The sequence below is a fragment of the Globicephala melas genome, chromosome 1 (assembly GCF_963455315.2).
Source record: "Globicephala melas chromosome 1, mGloMel1.2, whole genome shotgun sequence".
Lineage (NCBI taxonomy): Eukaryota > Metazoa > Chordata > Mammalia > Artiodactyla > Delphinidae > Globicephala > Globicephala melas.
The window spans coordinates 93617091-93636929 of NC_083314.1; the positions used below are offsets into that span (position 1 = coordinate 93617091).

The 19839-nt window shown below is 38.8% G+C and overlaps 1 protein-coding gene across 3 annotated transcripts in view; it reads left to right on the top strand.

Annotated features, from left to right (window-relative positions):
• Positions 1-19839, top strand: part of VAV3 (vav guanine nucleotide exchange factor 3) — a 396567-nt gene that overhangs the window by 300401 nt on the left and 76327 nt on the right. For all 3 annotated transcript variants that reach the window (XM_060301805.2, XM_060301801.2, XM_030868866.3), the window contains exon 20: positions 7541-7677. In XM_060301805.2, the coding sequence (XP_060157788.1) occupies positions 7541-7677 (137 nt within the window). The remainder of the gene's footprint in view (positions 1-7540; positions 7678-19839) is intronic.

Genomic DNA, 19839 nt, shown 5'->3' on the forward strand with positions numbered 1-19839 from the left:
GGCCAGACTCTCAAGACCGCATATATTTAAAATTTATCAGTTGCTTTCATGCGATGTCACTGGCCATGTTTCTGTCCCTCAAGTACTTCAAGGTCATTGCAGTCTGAGTCTTCATGTTTATTGTCTCGCTTGCCTGTTTAATTACCACCTTCCACCTCCCAACCCCCAGCTGTGCCCCAAATGATCACTGCTTTCTCCTCAGGTCTTAAACCTCACCTGATCACTTTCTAAAGAAACGTGTCCTCACCACTCAAACATACACCCTCGTCACTCTCTAATCCAGTACCTTTCTCTAAACTCTTCTATATATAACTTCAATCTGGTATTATTGTATTTGTTCATTTGTTTTTATGTTTGTCTTCTCCACTAAAATGTGAGTTTTATTAACTCATTCTTATTTACAGCTGCAATCCCAGTGGCTAGGCCAGTACCTGCACATGATGAATAATCTGTAAATATTTGTTGAATAAATGAATGAACTCATAGAACAAAGAATGGAAACTAGGTTATTGCAGAGTTCCCTTAATCATTTTTACTTTTACTTTATCTTATTCCTTAGATAGCCTTTAAGACTGGATTATTAAAGGTTTATTTTGGTTGCAAGAAAGAAACGTGCTGAGTGGTTTGGGAGATGCGGGTTTCTGCTCAGGGGGTAAGAAAACAGCCCAGGAAATCTTCTCAATAGTCACTCCATATCTTAGTACTTTCCATGAAGGGGAAAGGTACAGCAGGCTATATAAGAATCTCTCAGGACCAACAGTTCTGGAAACTAGTAATCCCAGTCATCTCTTCTTCTCTAAGGTCAGAAACCATTGTTCCCTGTTGACCTGTATCTGCCTGCTGCTTTCATGTTGTGAGAGCAAATTGGACTGTCTTGTTTCTCATTCTCATTCTGAGGGCCCTCATTCTGAGGGCCGCCCTTTGGGCAGTCTCCTTTCAATGCTCCTTTTCAGCCACTCGTGTCTCACATGGTCAGCATATTCATTGCAACCTTGGGATTAATCACCATCCCTGATCCACTCGGGTGTGGTCAGAACAGCAGAATGATGTGGTTTAAGTGATACTAATTTACTGTAGAAAGAACTTCATGTGGCCACTTGTTCACAGATCCACAGAGCTGCATGGGGACGTGTCAGTCACTGAGAGTTCCATAGCTTGTCAAGAATAATTTTTTTTTTTTGAAGTTGAGGCGCTCAAGCCTCTGTCTTTAGAATACACCAGTGAGAGTTATTATTCTCCTCCTAGAATTTAGTAAATCTTGGGAGCTCCCAATCTTTCCCCACTGGAAGGAGAGTTCTTCCTCCTCTTTTCCTGCTCCTCAGGATAACACTGCATACCCAGCAGGGATTCAGATGATCCCCAAACACGTATCAGTTGACATCAGGAGACCCCTCTCTGCCACAACCTTGTACCCTGCAGGTTGCAGAGAATGACTGGCCTGTACCCGGGAGGACTAAACTAGGAGGCAAGTCTAAGAGTTTTATAAGGTAGAAACATAGGTGGTTGGACTAGGTGGCAGAGCTCTTGCCTTGAACTTGTGTAACTGTGTTCTCTTTCTGTCTTTAAAGAAGATCCTGAGATAGCTCAGGCTGCACTCCTCAGATGGCTCTACTCCCACCCCTAGGAGTGGTGGTTTTCTAGGGGTCTGACAAACGGCACAAGCTTTTAGAGCTTTGATTTTATTTAAGATTTTAGGGAAACATTTTTTTGTCACTTATTCAACAGAACAGAATGTTAAATTTGCATGGATTTTAAAGTAACACATGAAATTGTATAGTTCTTTTATAATTGGTAGCCTATAAAATCTTTTTAATAAATAGAAAAAATTTCCAAAAGGAATTATTATATCTTTCACCCTTGGTTCACTAATACTCCAATACATAGTGCCAAAGAGTGACTAGGCAGTGTTTATAAAGTTGGAGAAAAGTATCTCTGTCTGATGCTTGTTTTTATGTGAGCAGTGACAGTGCTGTTTCCTTCACTTGACTTATCATTGTTTATAAAATTAAAGTAGGATCCTCTGGGTGAAAATCTTCAAAATCATTGAGTGTTCCCTTTGTGAACAATTAGTTCTTTAGACCAGTTTGTTTTCCACCAACTTGTCTGCTTCTGTTGTAACAGATGGTTTCCATTATAAGGCTCCACGTGCTCCTCCGTGAAGATCAGTAAGTGAACGAAGGTGCACGGCTTCGCGGGGAAGAGCCCTGGAAGATGTGATGGGCAGGGGAGGCCCAGCATCCCGGGCCACCTCACTTGCCAGCAGTTCAGTCGACTCAGCCTGATCATCAGACCTGCTGGTTAGATTGTAAACTTGTGTCAGGAAGAGCTGAGATGTGCCAGGCAGCACAGTTTTCTCAAATGCAAGTTTGGAAGTGGTGGATGTTGGTCATGGGACCTGCTCCTGTCCCCATGAGAATGTGATTCCCATACCTGTCTAGGATTTGGAAACCACACCTAGGAGACTTACAGAAAAGATAAAACACATTATTTCAGGGTCCTACTGAAGACTTAAAAAACAATCCCCTGAAATTTTTCTTAATAGGCATATTTGGAAAAAGGTCCCCCTGGACAAGAGCCCATGCCCAATTGTATTACTGTCTTTAGTTCACCTGTCTACTCAGTACACTACAGGCTCTTTGAGGGCAGGAAGCCTGGCCTTGCTCTGTTATGCTTATGATCAGTTTCCCAGGATAAACTAACCACATCCTCTGACATCTTGCAAAACTAATTCTTTTTTAATGCGGCTGTGTTTAGATTTTAAATTAGGCCTCAGAGGTGAAAGGCCAGTACCATTACTGACAGCTCATTTATCTAGTACACAGCACTCTGCTCTAAGTTATTGCCCCAGGGAAACCCATTGCATTAGGGCAGTGATATCAGCCTCGTGAATAGATACTAATCTCTATTGTGCCGGTCACTCTTCTCAGAAGCCACAGTGGCTGATACAGGTACAGTAGGCTAAGTTCATTGAGGGTTTATGTGAAAATTATCAGTGAAATAGTTTATATCTAGCAACTTTCCAATAGAACTCTACCTAGAATTAACTCCTTTTTAAAAAGTACATTTTAAATCATTTCTTGGCATATATCACTCTTAGTGGTATTGAATTCAGATGTGAAAGGAAATCTTGCTTCAGATCCCCTTTTTAAAAACACTTCTGTATTGTTTTAGAAAACCCTAGTGTTCCACATAATTACATTGGCTTCGGTTTTATTTAACGAGAACCCCGTGACTATTACTGGAGTATAACCGTCATTTTAATATTGTTGATCCTTCTGTTTGTTAATTCTTCGTGCATAAGGATGACTTGGGGACCTTGTCTGATGCCAAGACTAAGCATAATTGCTAGTGTGAACAAAAGTTAAAGGGCACAATTGTCCACAAGTTATGCATTAAGGATATAGTTGGCTGTACATCAGAGCATTTGTTGAAGGGAATAAAACAAGCTGAAATGACTAAACATTTGGCAGGAGATCTAATTTTGTCTCAGCCATTTTAACTATATTCCCTTAGATAAGGATTCTTGATTATATAAAGTTTTGGGAACTTCCACAGTTGCTTACCTGTACATGTTGGCATTACATATGATTATTTTGCATTTAATATCTGAAGGTAGTTGCAGTATAACTTTTCAGGTTTTGAAGAGCAGTCTTGTAATTATACCAATATATCCATTATAAATTCAGTTCTGGAGCAGAAAGAAACTAAACAACCAACTATTGGGTCCATGTTTAACCAAGAAGAAAAAAGCAGCTTTCTGGGATGAGTTATGAGTTTATAATATAATGGAATTTACATATTTTAATCAGTTTTTAGAATAACTTTTAGCTATTTATTGCTGATTGCTCAGTATCAATGAGGGAAACTACAGTTCTGCTTTTGTAGCTTTGTACTGTTTTGCATCTCAGAATCCTTTGAAGTATGGATAACCAAAGGAAAATAAGATTTTTTTTTTAAATGAGGAACTAGGAATTTTAAGCCTGAACAAATTTTGAAAGACTAATCTATAAAAAGGAGAATTGCCTTCTTCAGCATAATTCCAGATGGAAGGAGGCAGGTCAACGGAGAGAAGTTAGAGTTTTGAATAAGTTTCAGATAGAGCTTGTTAATAAACTATATGCAACAATGACTGAGTTGTCATAGGAAGGTGTAGTGAATGTTCTGTCCTGGACATTTTTAAACAGAGGTTAAAACCTGTCAGATATTTTATAAGGGGAGAAGAAAACCTACATTAAATCAACACTAAATGGCTATTTGAAATATGAACATCTGTAAATCTAATTTCTTCTCCCTTCTTGATCTCATTTATGAGGTGTGAATGCCTGCTGTGGCAGTAGATTGTGTCAACAATTATACTGATGGCTGAGTGCTGACATGAAGTTTAACCCACTCCCTCTCTTCTTATTTTAATTGCATTTTTATCTCTCAGTTAATGTGATTATATTCATATTCTTAGCAATGTCACCGTGTCTTTTTTTTTTAATAAAAGGAAGGAATATAAAGGGGCCTTTTAGAAAGCAGCCATTCATCCCACCAGTACTGTAGAACTTCTACTATATGCAGGTGTCAGAAGCAAGGGGCAGAGTGTCAGAATTCATCCTGTCCCTGTGCCCTTGTTTCATTCCTTTTATCTTTCGATCTGCGTAGATAGCCCTGTAGCCCTGACAGGTCATCCTGAAATAAGAGGTGCTGACCAATCGGAAATAAATAGCCAAAGATGATCCTAACAAATGACTAAAAGATATAAATTCCATTATATTATAGGTCCATAACTCATCCCACAAAAAAGCATATGGGTCAAATAAACATTGTAGTTTGCAAATCACGTATGGCTGAATTCAGGCCAGTAGCAATGTCCTTTTGACTATTACCTGGGCTCAACCATAATTCTTGGCGAGGTCACACAATTTTTGTTTTAGGAATGAGATCAGCAACACACACTATGCTAGTGTGCTACTCAATCAACTTTCCAAAAGAAGCTCATAACCAAGAAGAAAGGAAGAGCAGAAAAGATAGAGTCAATGAAAAAAATCAGGAATAAATAAGACTATGAAAACCAAGTCCATCAGTCTGAAGGTTGCTTAGTCCAAAGTAAATCGTAAGACTAGTACTTGGGTCTCATTCCTTGACCAAAGTATATTAATATATGTACTGCTTTCAGTTTTAAATATCATGACTTTAGTAGGTCATGTGTTATGGGCATTCTAGTCCAGTAAAAAAGATAAATGAGGCAGGATTGTTCTATACCTGACACTTCATAGCCTTTGTATGTAGCCTGGGCATTCTGTATTTTAATCCCTAATCTATATTTGGCTGGTGAAATGTCATCAAACTTAATTTTTCTTCTTAAATACTCTATGCATTTTCAATCATTTCTTCTTGAAAATAACTTGGACATATCAGCAATAAGAGAACTACTGTTTCCACCATTTGTCACGTGGCACTGCTTCTTTTTGTCCCTGTGGGCCTTGTCTACAGAGACAATTGCAGCGAAGGCCATGCCCCTTCCCACTACTCACCTTGTCCCAGTAGTTAAGGTCACGTCAGCTCTTTCAGGTTTAAAAACTCTTCTTTCTTGCCTTCAGCCTTTATCTAAAAATTGACGTAAAAACAAAATTATCAAGGGATCCTTCTGAACAAAATGCTTTCCTTGCTCTAGCAGTGCTCAGGAAAACTGAGGCTAACTGCAATTCTGGCTCCTCAACATGGGATAACTATCGTGCAAACCACGCTCCTTTGAAAAAATTCTGCTTTAGACGGCATCCTCTTCCATATATTGAACTTCTAAATCCATTTTGGTGTGCATGGGATATTTAGGTTCCATTTTATATTAACAACAGTATCTTAATAAAAACTGTAAAATAAGCTCTTTCTATGCTCCAGGAATTTACAGTGTGTTAAGATTGAATCTGGTAAACACTTGTCTGAGAAGAGTTCTCTTTGAGTGTTGTTTTGGAAAAGACAATAAAGTCTGCTGTTTGGGTAAGGGCGCCACCACCTTATACCATCTGGTGGGGAAATACTCCATGAGAGATATGGGATCAAAGTCATCCCTCTGCGGTTCTGTGGCATAAGAACTGAAGAAAGGGGAGATGTGGCAGCTCATAACATGTCTTGGCCGTTAACAGCCATTAAACTGGGGTGAAGGGCACATGGCTTTTCAGCCCTTCTGCCTTCAGGTTGACTGGGTTGATGAGAAAGTGTTGGCTAAAACTTTTCAGTTCTGTTTAGTTTCTAGCCGCACTTGTTTTCTCCCCTCCTGGCATGGTTATTGGAAAACAGATTTTGAGGACTTTATTAAACTGTTTGCTGGAGCATTTCATTTAGATATCGAGGTCCTTTCGAGGTAACTTGGACACCTAGAACTGAATGACTGTCATTCATCCTCCTCTATTTAGTGCAACATTTCCAGCCAATTATAGCTTCACTGTGTTCAGTCACTAGAATAAAAAGTCTTGAAGTGTAATAAGCGATGACTTAAGTGCCTCAGTGTGTAACAGGTACCATGTTTATGAGCGATCTGTCTCGTAGGCAGGAGCAGTTTTTCACCTCCAGATGAAAAGGTGACTGAGGTGATCCATTTGTGAGCAGCACCGACGCAGCCAGGCCTGGGTGCAGTTGGAGCTGCCGTTCACGAAAATGAAATACTGAACTGAGGCATTCATTGCCCATTCCAAGAAATACAACAAAAAGGCCTGCATCTGTATTTCAAGTCTTGTTGATGCTGTTGGCTTAGACATGTTCCCGTTATTGGGTCTCTTTTGCAAGCCTAAATTTGAGCCTGAAGAATTTCTCCATATAAATGTCTTAAGTATTGCAGTGGCACATCCATCACCTTTTTGCTTTTGAATTACAAAGATAACCTTAAGATATGAGCCTTATACTGGGCAATGCGATACATACACAGAAAGGGTGAGCCTCCTTAGTGATGAAATCAGCCAATGCCCAAGAGGAAAATAACAGGCAGAAAGGATAGAGAGGATGAAAAAAATGATTCTTTTCCATTAAACTGTACGTGACATGTATTTTATGAAGCAGGCATCAGCTGAAAGAAATATTTTTTCAACTAAAAAGAGATTGATGGTGAGGGAGAGGAAAAGAATGTAAGGAATCAGGGGATAAATGTGTATCTTATTCCATAACCATCTCCGATAATGAGAAAGTTGAAAAACATTCCATTTGTGATTGCCTCAAATGTTTCCTTGGACTTGGTGCTCTTAAAACTATTTAATGTTGGGCTTCCCTGGTGGCGCAGTGGTTGAGAGTCCGCCTGCCGATGCAGGGGACGCAGGTTCGTGCCCCGGTCTGGGAAGATCCCACATGCCGCTGAGCGGCTGGGCCCGTGAGCCACGGCCGCTGAGCCTGCGCGTCCGGAGCCTGTGCTCTGCAATGGGAGAGGCCACAACAGTGAGAGGCCTGTGTACCGCAAAAAAAAAAAAACCTCTTTAATGTTAATAATAGCTTTGGTTTTTTAAAAGTGCATTTGGACTTCACACTTTATAATTTTCTCAATTCTAAGTGTTGTGTTGCTTATTTTCAGGTTTACCAAAGATGCAGGCCATTAGGAACTATACTGGAATGCCAGCCCCTGCTCTTCATGAAGGACCCCCGTTACACATCCAGGCAGGAGATACAGTTGAACTTCTGAGAGGAGATGCACACAGTCTGTTTTGGCAGGTACTATCCACATTACAGTTTTTTAGATTTAACGGATGATTTATTACCACTTGGAGAATAAAGCTATCTTTAGAAAATGATTGTATGCTTTCAAGCTTCAGAAATTTTACATGATGTGAGGAAAAATATTTTTTATTAACCACCCTCAAATTTACTCACGCTAAAGTGGCAATGAGTGTTAGAACACTAAAGAAAATAGTGTCTGTGCTATGAATCAGAATTACCATTTATATTAAGAATTCATACTTTGACAGAGCATTTTTTCCAAAAGTAGGACCTTGGGTATCATCTAATTCACATGGCTTTCACATATTAGCACTTCACTTCAGAGGAACTACCTTACTAGCTTGCCAGTGGCCATTTCTGGCTATATTTCATTTGTGCCTACCCACAGTAATACCTGAAGCTATTACAGGTACCACGGGCATTATTTATGAAATAAAGAAAATGTGAAAAGTAAGTGAGTATATTGATGTTTGCTGGTGATGAAATCTCTCTCATCCAGTTAGCCTGCTTTGGTTCAAGGGTTTTGTTAACTGAGGTAAATAGGGTATAGTGATAAGATTTGATACAGCTTGATGGTAGAACATTGCTGTTCATTAAATTATTCTGTATTTTCATGTATATGTTAGCAATACTTCCCAACATCTTAAAGAAAGAGTGTTAAAAGTGTTGTGTGTTGAGGAAGAAAAGGGTGGGATCAACAGAAAGCTTAGCACATGAGTGACATTTTCTAGGGGTGAAGAGACCAGAAAAGGACTGTTAGATAATAATCCATTGCACATGTGTAAATGATAGCTATTTTGTTTGTACAAAACTATCTTATTGTCTGCCATCTTGTTATAGAAGAATGCCCCTAAGTTGGACATTTAGCTGCAACCACATTTCAGTTTCTGTAGCCAGTGGCTTTTCCAGAGCTCCACCATCCTTCTTAAGTATCCTACTCTTCTCATACCTCATTCTTCCCAAAAAAGGAAGAGAGAGAATGACAGACTTCAATTCTACTAACTCTTCCATCCACTCCTGCATCTCCCAGCCCAACCACAAGACAAACCTTGTGTACGCATAAGAGTCCTCTTACTCAAGGCTTACCTTTTGCTTGGAGTTTTCCATCCCAAATTTCATCAGTTGGCTCTTGACCCCTACATTTTCAATTTCATTCTCTCCACTGGCTCCTTTTCTATAGCTTATAAATATGCTCAAGTTCCTCCTATCTTAAAATACATATACGAAACGTAAGGTAGACAGCTAGTGGGAAGCAGCCACATAGCACAGGGAGATCAGCTCAGTGCTTTGTGACCACCTAGAGGGCTGGGATAGGGAGGGTGGGAGGGAGACGCAAGAGGGAAGAGATAATGGGGACATGTGTATATGGATAACTGATTCACTTTGCTGTAAAGCAGAAACTAACACACCATTGTAAAGCAATTATACTCCAATAAAGATGTAAAAACAAACAAACAAAAAAACCACATATAACTCAAAGTGTTGTCTAGTTAGGTCAGTCTCCTACTCCCTCACTCCCTCTCATCTTCTCCCTCTCCCATTCCCTAGCTGAACTTCTTGAGAGAGTAGTCTGTATTCAGTCTCTGCCTCCTTATGTCCTATTCGTAATGCAGTCTCCTGCAGAAACTACTCCTACTTGGATTACTAATGCCACTTAAAAAAAAATAACAACTACTTTGAGATATATAATCAGGTACACATACTTAAAGTGCAGTTGAATTTGATAATTTTTGTCAAATGTATATATAAGTAAAAGCACTGTTAGTCAAGATGATAAAATCAGGCCCCAGAGTTTTTGTGTGCCGCTTTGTAATCTCCCTCCTGCCTCTGCTTCTTGCCCTTCCCCAACCCCCAGCCAACTGTGGTTCTGCTTTCACACTATGAATTTGCATTTTTCAGAATTTTATATAGTACATCATATAGTATGTTTTCTTTTTCATATGGCTTCTTTCATTTAATGTAACTATCTTGAGCTTAAAACATGTTACTTTGTGTAACAATAGTTCTATCGTTTTTTTTAAACTGCTTTATTGAGGTATGATTAACATACAAAAAGCTGTACATACTTAATGCATACAGCTTGATGAGTTTGGAGAAACTATCTCCATAATTTATGCCATAAACATACCCATCACTTCTAAAAGTTTCCTCCTGTCCTCTTTATTTTTTATTTTGTGATTAATAACATTCAACATTAAGACCTACCCTATTAAGAAAGTATATAGTACAGTATTACTAACTATAAACTCTGTGCCGTACAGTAGAATTCTAGGAGTTATCCGTCTTGCATAACTGAAACTTGTACCCTTGACTACTTCATCCCCATTTCCCCCTTCCCCCATTCTTTGGCCACCCCTGTTCTACTCTCTGCTTCTATGAGTTTGACTATTTTAGATTCCTCATATAAGTACAGGAAAGACTTGGAAGCAACCTAAATATCCATCAGTGGATGAATGAGTAAATTAAGAAAATGTGGTATATAACATAATGGAATACTATGCAGACTTTGAAAAGAAGGAAATCCTCCCAAAACATGGAAGAACTTGGGCGACATAATGCTAAGTGAAAGAAGTTCTTTCTTTTTATTGCTGATTATTATTCCAGGTATGGGTTTAGCACAGTTTATCCAGTAGCCTATTGAGAGGCTTTCAGGTTATTACTGTTTGGGGCTGTAACAAATAATCCAGTATGGGGAGGACCTTCAAGATAGCGGAGGAGTAAGACGTGGAGATCACCTTCCTCCCCGCAAATACATCAAAAATACATCTACGTGTGGAACAGCTCCTACAGAACACCTAATGAACGCTGGCAGAAGACCTCAGACTTCCCAAAAGGCAAGAAACTCCACACGTACCTGGGTAGGGCAAAAGAAAAAACAGAGATAAAAGAATAGGGACGGGACCTGCACCTTGGGGAGGGAGCTGTGAAGGAGTAAAGTTTCCACACACTAGGAAGCCTCTTCACTGGCAGAGACAGCGGGTGGCAGGGCGGGGGTTGAAGCTTCAGAACCATGGAGGACAGTGCAGCAACAGGGGTGCAGAGGGCAAAGCAGAGAGATTCCTGCACAGAGGATTGGTGCCGACTGGTACTCACCAGCCCGAGAGGCTTGTCTGCTCACCTGCCGGGACAGGACGGGGCTGGGAGCTGAAGCTCGGGCTTTGGAGGTCAGATCCCAGGGAGAGGACTGGGGTTGACTGCACGAACACAGCCTGACGGGGGCTAGTGCACCACAGCTAGCTGGGAGGGAGTCCGGGAAAAAGTCTGGAGCTGCCTAACAGGCAAGAGACCATTGTTTTGGGGTACGCACGGAGACGGGATTCAGAGCACTGCCTAAAGGAGCTCCAGAGACGGGCGCAAGCTGCGGCTATCAGCGCGGACCCCAGAGACGGGCATGAGACGCTAAGGCTGCTGCTGCCGCCACCAAGAAGCCTGTGTGCAAGGAAAGGTCACTATCCATACCTCCCCTCCTGGGAGACTGTGCAGCCCGCCACTGCCAGGGTCCCGTGATCCAGGGACAACTTCCCCGGGAGAACACATGCCACATCTCTGTCAGTTGCAACGTCATGCTGGCCTCTGCCACCGCAGGCTTGCCCCGCATTCTGTACTCCTCCCTCCCCCCAGCCTGAGTGAGCCAGAGCCCCCTAATCAGCTGCTCCTTAAACCCCGTCCTGTCTGGGCAAAGAACAGACACCAGAGGACGACCTACACACAGCGGTGGGGCCAAAACCAAAGCTGAACCCCAGCAGCTGTGTGAACAAAGAAGAGAAAGGGAAATTACTCCCAGCAGCCTCAGGAGCAGCGGATTAAATCTCCACAATCAACTTGATGTACCCTGCATCTGTGGAATACCTGAATAGACAACGAATCATCCCAAAATTGAGGTGGTGGACTTTGGGAGCAACTGTAGACTTGGGGTTTGCTGTATGCGACTGACTAGTTTCTGATTTTTATGTTTATCTTAGTATAGTTTTTAGCTCCTGTTATCATTGAAGGATTTGTTTATTGGTTTGGTTGCTCTCTTCTTTTTTTATTTATTACTTTTTTAGTTTTCTCATTTTAGTAATATTTTTTTATTTTAATAACTATTTTATTTTATTATTATTTTTCTTTCTTTCTTTTTTCTCTCTGTTTTCTTCTGAGCCGTGTGGCTGACAGAATCTTGGTGCTCCGGCCAGGTGTCAGGCCTGAGCCCCTGAGGTGGGAGAGCTGAGTTCAGGACATTGGTCCACCAGAAACCTCCTGGCCTCACATAACATCAATCAGCGAGAGCTGTCCCAGAGATCTCCGTCTCAACGCTAAGACCGAGCTCCACTCAATGACTAGCAGGCTCTAGTGCTGGACACCTCATGCCAAACAACTGACAAGACAGGAACACAACTCCATCCATTAACAGAGAGGCTGCCTAAAATCATAATAAGTTCACAGACACCACAAAGCACACCACTGGACGTGGTCCTGCCCACCAGAAAGACAAGATCAAGCCTCATCCACCAGAACATGGGCACCAGTCCCCTCCACCAGGAAGCCTACACAACCCACTGAAGCTACCTTACCCACTGTGGGCAGACACCAAAAACAATGGGAATTACGAACCTGCAGCCTGTGAAAAGGAGACCCCAAAAACAGTAAGTTAAGCAAAATGAGAAGACAGAAAAACACACAGCAGATGAAGGAGCAAGGTAAAATCCCACCAGACCAAACAAATGAAGAGGAAACAGGCAATCTACCTGAAAAAGAATTCACAGTACTGATAGTAAAGATGATCCAAAATCTTGGAAACAGAATGGAGACAATACAAGAAACGTTTAACAAGGACCTAGAAGAAATATAGAGCAAACAAACAATGATGAACAACACAATAAATGAAATTAAAAATTCTCTAGAAGGAATCAATAGCAGAAGAACTGAGGCAGAACAAAGGATAAGTGACCTGGAAGATAAAATAGTGGAAATATTTTTTTCCGCAGAGCAGAATAAAGAAAAAAGAATGAAAAGAATTGAGGACAGTCTCAGAGACCTCTGGGACAACATTAAACGCACCAACATTCGAATTATAGGGGTCCCAGAAGAAGAGAAAAAGAAAGGGACTGAGAAAATATTTAAAGAGTTTATAGTTGAAAACTTCCCTAATATGGGAAAGGAAATAGTCAGTCAAGTCCAGGAAGCACAGAGGGTTCCATACACAATAAATTCAAAGAGAAACACACCAAGACACATTAATCAAACTATCAAAAACTAAATACAAAGAAAAAATATTAAAAGCAGAAAGGGAAAAATAATATACAAGGGGATCCCCATAAGGTTAACAGCTGATCTTTCAGCAGAAACTCTTCAAGCCAGAAGGGAGTGACAGGACATATTTAAAATGATGAAAGGGAAAAACCTACAACCAAGATTACTCTACCCAGCAAGGATCTCATTCACATTCAACAGAGAAATTAAAAACTTTACAGACAAGCAAAAGCTAAGAGAATTCAGTACCACCAAACCAGCTTTACAACAAATACTAAAGGAACTTCTCTAGGAAATTCTCTAGACCTAAGAAAACAAACCCAAAACAATTAAGAAAATGGTAATAGGAACATACATATCGATAAATACCTTAAATGTAAATGGATTAAATGCTCCGAGAAAAAGACACAGACTTGCCGAATGGATACAAAAACAAGACCCATATATATGCTGTCTACAACAGACCCACTTCAGACCTAGGGACACATACAGACTGAAAGTGAGGGGATGGAAAAAGATATTCCATGCAAATGGAAATCAAAAGAAAGCTGGAGTAGCAATTCCCATATCAGACAAAATAGACTTTAAAATAAAGACTATTACAAGAGACCAAGAAGGACACAACATAATGATCAAGGGATTGATCCAAGAAGAAGATATAACAATTGTAAATATTTACGCCCCAACATAGGAGCACCTCAGTACATAAGGCAAATGCTAACAGCCATAAAAGGGGAATTCAACAGTAACACAAACATAGTAGGGAAGTTTAACACCCCACTTTCACCAATGGACAGGTCATCCAAAATGAAAATAAATAAGGAAACACAAGCTTTAAATGATACATTAAACAACATGGACTTAATTGATATTTATAGGACATTCCATCCAAAAACAACAGAATACACTTTCTTCTCAAGTGCTCATGAAACATTCTCCAGGATAGATCATATCTTGGGTCACAAATCAAGCCTTGGTAAATTTAAGAAAATTGAAATGGTATCAAGTATCTTTTCCAACCACAATGCTATGAGACTAGATATCAATTACAGGGGAAAAAACTGTAAAAAATACAAGCATGTGGAGGCTAAACATACACTACTAAATAACCAAGAGATCACTGAAGAAATCAAAGAGGAAATCAAAAAATACCTAGAAACAAATGACAATGAAAACACGATGACCCAAAACCTATGGGATGCAGCCAAAGCAGTTCTAACAGGGAAATGTATAGCAATAGAGTCCTACCTCAAGAAACAAGAAAAATCTCAAATAAACAATTTAAACTTACACCCAAAGCAATCAGAGAAAGAAGAAAAAAAAAGCGCCAAAGTTAGCAGAAGGAAAGAAATCATAAAGATCAGATCAGAAATAAATGAAAAAGAAATGAAGGAAACAATAGCAAAGATCTATAAAACTAAAAGCTGGTTCTTTGAGAAGATAAACAAAATTGATAAACCATTAGCGAGACTCATCAAGAAAAAAAGGGAGAAGACTGAAATCAACAGAATTAGAAATGAAAAAGGAGGAGTAACAACTGATGCAGCAGAAATACAAACGATCATGAAAGATTACTACAAGCGACTATATACCAATAAAATGGACAACCTGGAAGAAATGGACAAATTCTTAGAAAAACACAACCGTCTGAGAATGAACCAGGAAGAAATAGATAATATAAACAGACCAGTCACAAGCACTGATATTGAAACTGTTATTAAAAATCTTCCAACAAAAAAAGCCCAGGACCAGATGGCTTCACAGGTGAATTCTATCAAAGATTTAGAAAAGAGCTAACACCTATCCTTCTCAAACTCTTCCAAAATATACCAGAGGGAGGAACACTCCCACACTCATTCTATGAGGCCACCATCAATCACCCTGATACCAAAACCAGACAAAGATGTCACAAAAAAAGGAAACTATAGGCCAATATCACTGATGAACATAGATGCAAAAATCCTCAACAAAATACTAGCAAACAGAATCCAACAGCACATTAAAAGGGTCATACACCATGATCAAGTGGGGTTTAGCCAAGGAATGCAAGGATTCTTCAATATGTGCAAATCAATCAATGTGATACACCATATTAACAAATTGAAGGAGAAAAACCATATGATCATCTCAATAGATGCAGAGAAAGCTTTCAACAAAATTCAACACCCATTTATGACAAAAACCCTCCAGAAAGTAGGCATAGAGGGAACTGACCTCAACTTTGTATAGACCATATATGACAAACCCACAGCCAACATCGTTCTCAATGGTGAAAAACTGAAACCGTTTCCACTAGGATCAGGAACAAGGCGAGACTGCCCACTCTCACCACTCTTATTCAACATACTTTTGAAAGTTTTACCCACAGCATTCAGAGAAGAAAAAGAAATAAAAGGAATAAAAATCAGAAAAGAAGAAGTAAAACTGTCACTGTTTGCAGATGACATGATACTATACATAGAGAATCCTAAAGATGCTACCAGAAAACTACTAGAGCTAATCAATGAATTTGGTAAAGTAGCAGGATATAAAATTAATGCACAGAAATATCTTGCATTCCCATACACTAATGATGAAAAATCTGAAAGAGAAATTAAGGAAACACTCCCATTTACCATTGCAACACAAAGAATAAAATACCTAGGAATAAACCTACCTAAGGAGACAAAAGACCTATATGCAGAAAACTATAAGACACTGATGAAAGAAATTAAAGATGATACAAACAGATGGAGAGATAAACCATGTTCTTGGATTGGAAGAATCAACATTGTGAAAATGACTCTACTACCCAAAGCAATCTATAGATTCAGTGCAATCCCTCTCAAACTGCCAATGGCATTTTTCACAGGTCTAAAAAAATTTCACAATTTGTATGGAAACACAGAAGACCCCAAATAGCCAAAGCAATCTTGAGAAAGAAAAAAGGAGCTGGAGGAATGAGGCTACCTAACTTCGGACTCTACTACAAACCTACAGTAATCAAGACAGTATGGTACTGGCACAAAAACAGCAATATCGATCAGTGGAACAGGACAGAAAGCCCAGAGGTAAACCCACACACATATGGTCACCTTATGTTTGATAAAGGAGGCAAGAATATACAATGGAGAAAAGACAGCCTCTTCAATAAGTGGTGCTGAGAATACTGGACAGGTACATTTAAAAGTATGAAATTAGAACACTCCCTAACAGCATACACCAAAATAAACTCTAAATGGATTAAAGACCTAAATGTAAGGCCACTTACAAATGTAAGACACTATAAAACTCTTAGAGGAAAACACAGGCAGAACACTCTGTGACATAAATCACAGCAAGATCCTTTTTGACCCATCTCCTAGAGAAATGTAAATAAAAACAAAAGTAAACAAATGGGACCTAATGAAACTTCAAAGCTTTTGCACAGCAAAGGAAACCATAAACAAGATGAAAAGACAACCCTCAGAATGGGAGAAAAGATTTGCAAGTGAAGCAACTGACAAAGGATTAATCTCCAAAATTTACAAGCAGCTCATGCAGCTCCATGCCAAAAAAAACCAAACAGCCCAATCCAAAAATGGGCAGAAGACCTAAACAGACATTTCTCCAAAGAAGATATACAGATTGCCAGCAAACACATGAAAGGATGCTCAACATCACTAATCATTAGAGAAATGCAAATCAAAACTACAATGAGGTATCACCTCACACCAGTCAGAACGGCCATCATCAAAAAATCTACAAACAGTAAATGCTGGAGAGGGTGTGGAGAAAAGGGAACCCTCTTGCACTGTTGGTGGGAATGTAAAGTGATACAGCCACTATGGAGAACTGTACGGAGGTTCTTTAAAAAACTAAAACTAGAACTACCATATGACCCAGCAATCCCACTACTGGGCATATACCCTGAGAAAACCGTAATTCAAAAAGAGACATGCACCACAGGTCATTGCAGTGTTCATTGCAGCTCTGTTTACAATAGCCAGGACATGGAAGCAACCTAAGTGTCCATCGACAGATGGATGGATAAAGAAGATGTGGCACATATATACAATGGAATATTACCCGGCCATAAAAAGAAATGAAATTGAGTTATTTGTAGTGAGGTGGATGGACCTAGAGTCTGTCATACAGAGTGACGTAAGTCAGAAAGAGAAAAACAAATACCATATGCTGACACATATATGTGGAATCTAAAAAAATAATAAAGGTTCTGAAGAATGTAGGGGCAGAACAGGAATAAAGATGCAGATGTAGAGAATGGATTTGAGGACACGGGGAGGGGGAAGGGTAAGGTGGGACAAAGTGAGAGAGTTGCATGGACTTATATATACTACCAAATGTAAAATAGCTAGCTAGTGGGAAGCAGCCGCATAGCACAGGGAGATCAGCTCCGTGCTTCGTGACCACCTAGAAGGGTGGGATAGGGAGGGTGGGAGGGAAACGCAAGAGGGAGGGGATAAGGGGATATATGTATACGTATAGCTGATTTACTTTGTTATACAGCAGAATCTAACACAACATTGTTAAGCAATTATACTCCAATAAAGATGTTAAAAAATTTAAAAAGGAACATATAATTCAGTCTAGGTCTTGTTGGTTTAGTAGAGATTTTATACGTAAAAATGCAGAGGACATTTGAGTAGGGGAAACAAGCTAAAACAGATAAAAGGCAATAATAGCAAGATGGGATATTTGGGTAGTGGTGAGAAAAGGCAATCCCTGCTTTTTAAGTTTTCAAAATCAACATAATCTACTTCATGTGTATTGAGAATATGACAGGATTTAAGCGTATGGGGTTTGGAAGCAATTGTCTGGGTTGAAATCCATCTTAACCAACTACTAACTGCTGTATATATTTGAGCAAGTTATTTAACTTCTCTGTCCAACAGTTCCTCAGATGTAAATGTCACCAATGCTAATATATATATCACAACTTATTGTGAAGATTAATTTGGTTAATATATGTAAATCACTTTAGATAATGCCTGGCACAAAGTAAATGCTATATGTGTGATTGTTGTTGTTATATCATGTCTATTGTTCTGAAAGAGAAACTATACAGATAGACATCTGCAAGTCAAATTCATAAATGTGCGTTATTATGGGGAAATATACAGAAAATAATTATGAGTTGAAGTTTAAATAAACTTCACACATAAAGCTGCAGATATAAAACATTAAAAGCTAAAACATGAGCTTATACAATAAAAAATTTGGATTTTACTAATTAATTGAATAAAAAGTTTATTTCCTTTCTCAAAGGAAAAAAAAAGCTGCTATGAACATTTAAGTGTAAGTCTTTGTATGGACACATGTTTTCATTTCTCTTAGGTAAATACTGAAAGATCGTAAGTAGATATATGTTTAATTTTTTGAGACTACCAAACTGTGTTTCTAAGTGACTTTATCAAGTTACAGTTCCACCAGCTGTATATTACACTTCTAGGTGCAGTATATCCTCACCAGTGTTGGGTATGGTCAGTCTTCTAAAATTTGTCTGTTCTAACAGGTATATAGTGGTATCTCATTGTGGTTTTGATTTACATTTCCCTAATGACTACTGATATTGAGCATCTTTTTCTGTGCTTATTTTCCATACATATAACTTCACTGATGTAGTGCTTGTTCAGGTATTTCTGTCAAATTTTTTAATGGGTTATCTGTTTTCTAATTATTCAATTTTGAGAGGCCCTTATATATTTTGAATACAAGTCCTTGATAAATTATATTATTTCCATATATTTTCTCCTAGCCTGTGGCTTGGCTTTTTATTATCTTAATAATGTTATGCATAGAGCAGAAGTGTTTACTTTTGATATAGTCCAATTTGTTAATTTGTTCTTTTGAGAAGCTATGAGCACTGTATCAAAGAAATCTTTGCCTTCCCCAAGGCAACAAAGATATTTCCCTGTGTTTTCTTCTAGAAGCTTTGTAGTTTTAGGTTTTACATTTAGGTTTATGATCCATTTTGAGCTATTTTTGTATATGGTAATAATAATTATTGTTTTGCATATGGATTCAGTGTGTTCCAGCACCATTTGTTGAAAATCATTTCTCCACTGGATTGCCTTTACATTTGTACAAAAGTTTTTTCATATATGTGTAGGTCTGTTTCTGGACCATCTGTTTTTCTGATCTTTTTCTCCATATCTGTACCAATATGATGCTGTTTTGATTATTGCAGCTAATAGTAAGTCTTAAAATCAGATACTGTTAGTTCTCCACATTTTTTCTGTCCACAGATGTTTTGGCTATTTTAGGTGCTTTGCATTTCATATGAATTTTAGAACATCTTGACAATTTTGTCAATAAAAGCTTGCTGGGATTGGGATTGGGATTGTGTTGAATTGTAGATCAATATGGGAGAATTGACATTTTAACAATATTGAGTCTTCTGACTACTGACCATGATACATGTCTCCATTTATTTAGGTCTTTAAATTCTCAGCAATGTTTTGTCATTGTCAAAGTAGAAGACATGCACACCTTTTGTTATATTTATCTATAATTATTTCATATTTCATTTTGATGCTACTGTAAATGGTAGTTGTAAAATTTCAATTTCTGCTGTTTATTGCTAGCATATAGAAATAAATTGATTTTTGTAAATTGACCTTTTATCCTGAAACCTTGTTGAACTCACATAGTTCTAGTAGCTTTTTTCTATAGATTGAAGCAGATTTTTTTTTAGACAATTATGTTGTCAATGTATAAACACAGTTTTACTTCTTCCTCTGCAATCTGGGTGCCTTTGATGTCTTTTTCATGGCTTGTGACAGTGGCCAGGACCTCCAGTAAAATGTCGAATGGAGGTAGTAAGAGAGTACATCCTCGCTTTATTTTTGATCTTAGAGGGAAAGCATTAACTCCTTTACCATTAGATATTATGTTATCTGTAGTTTTTCATAAACGCCCTTTATCAAGTTGAGGACTTTCCCT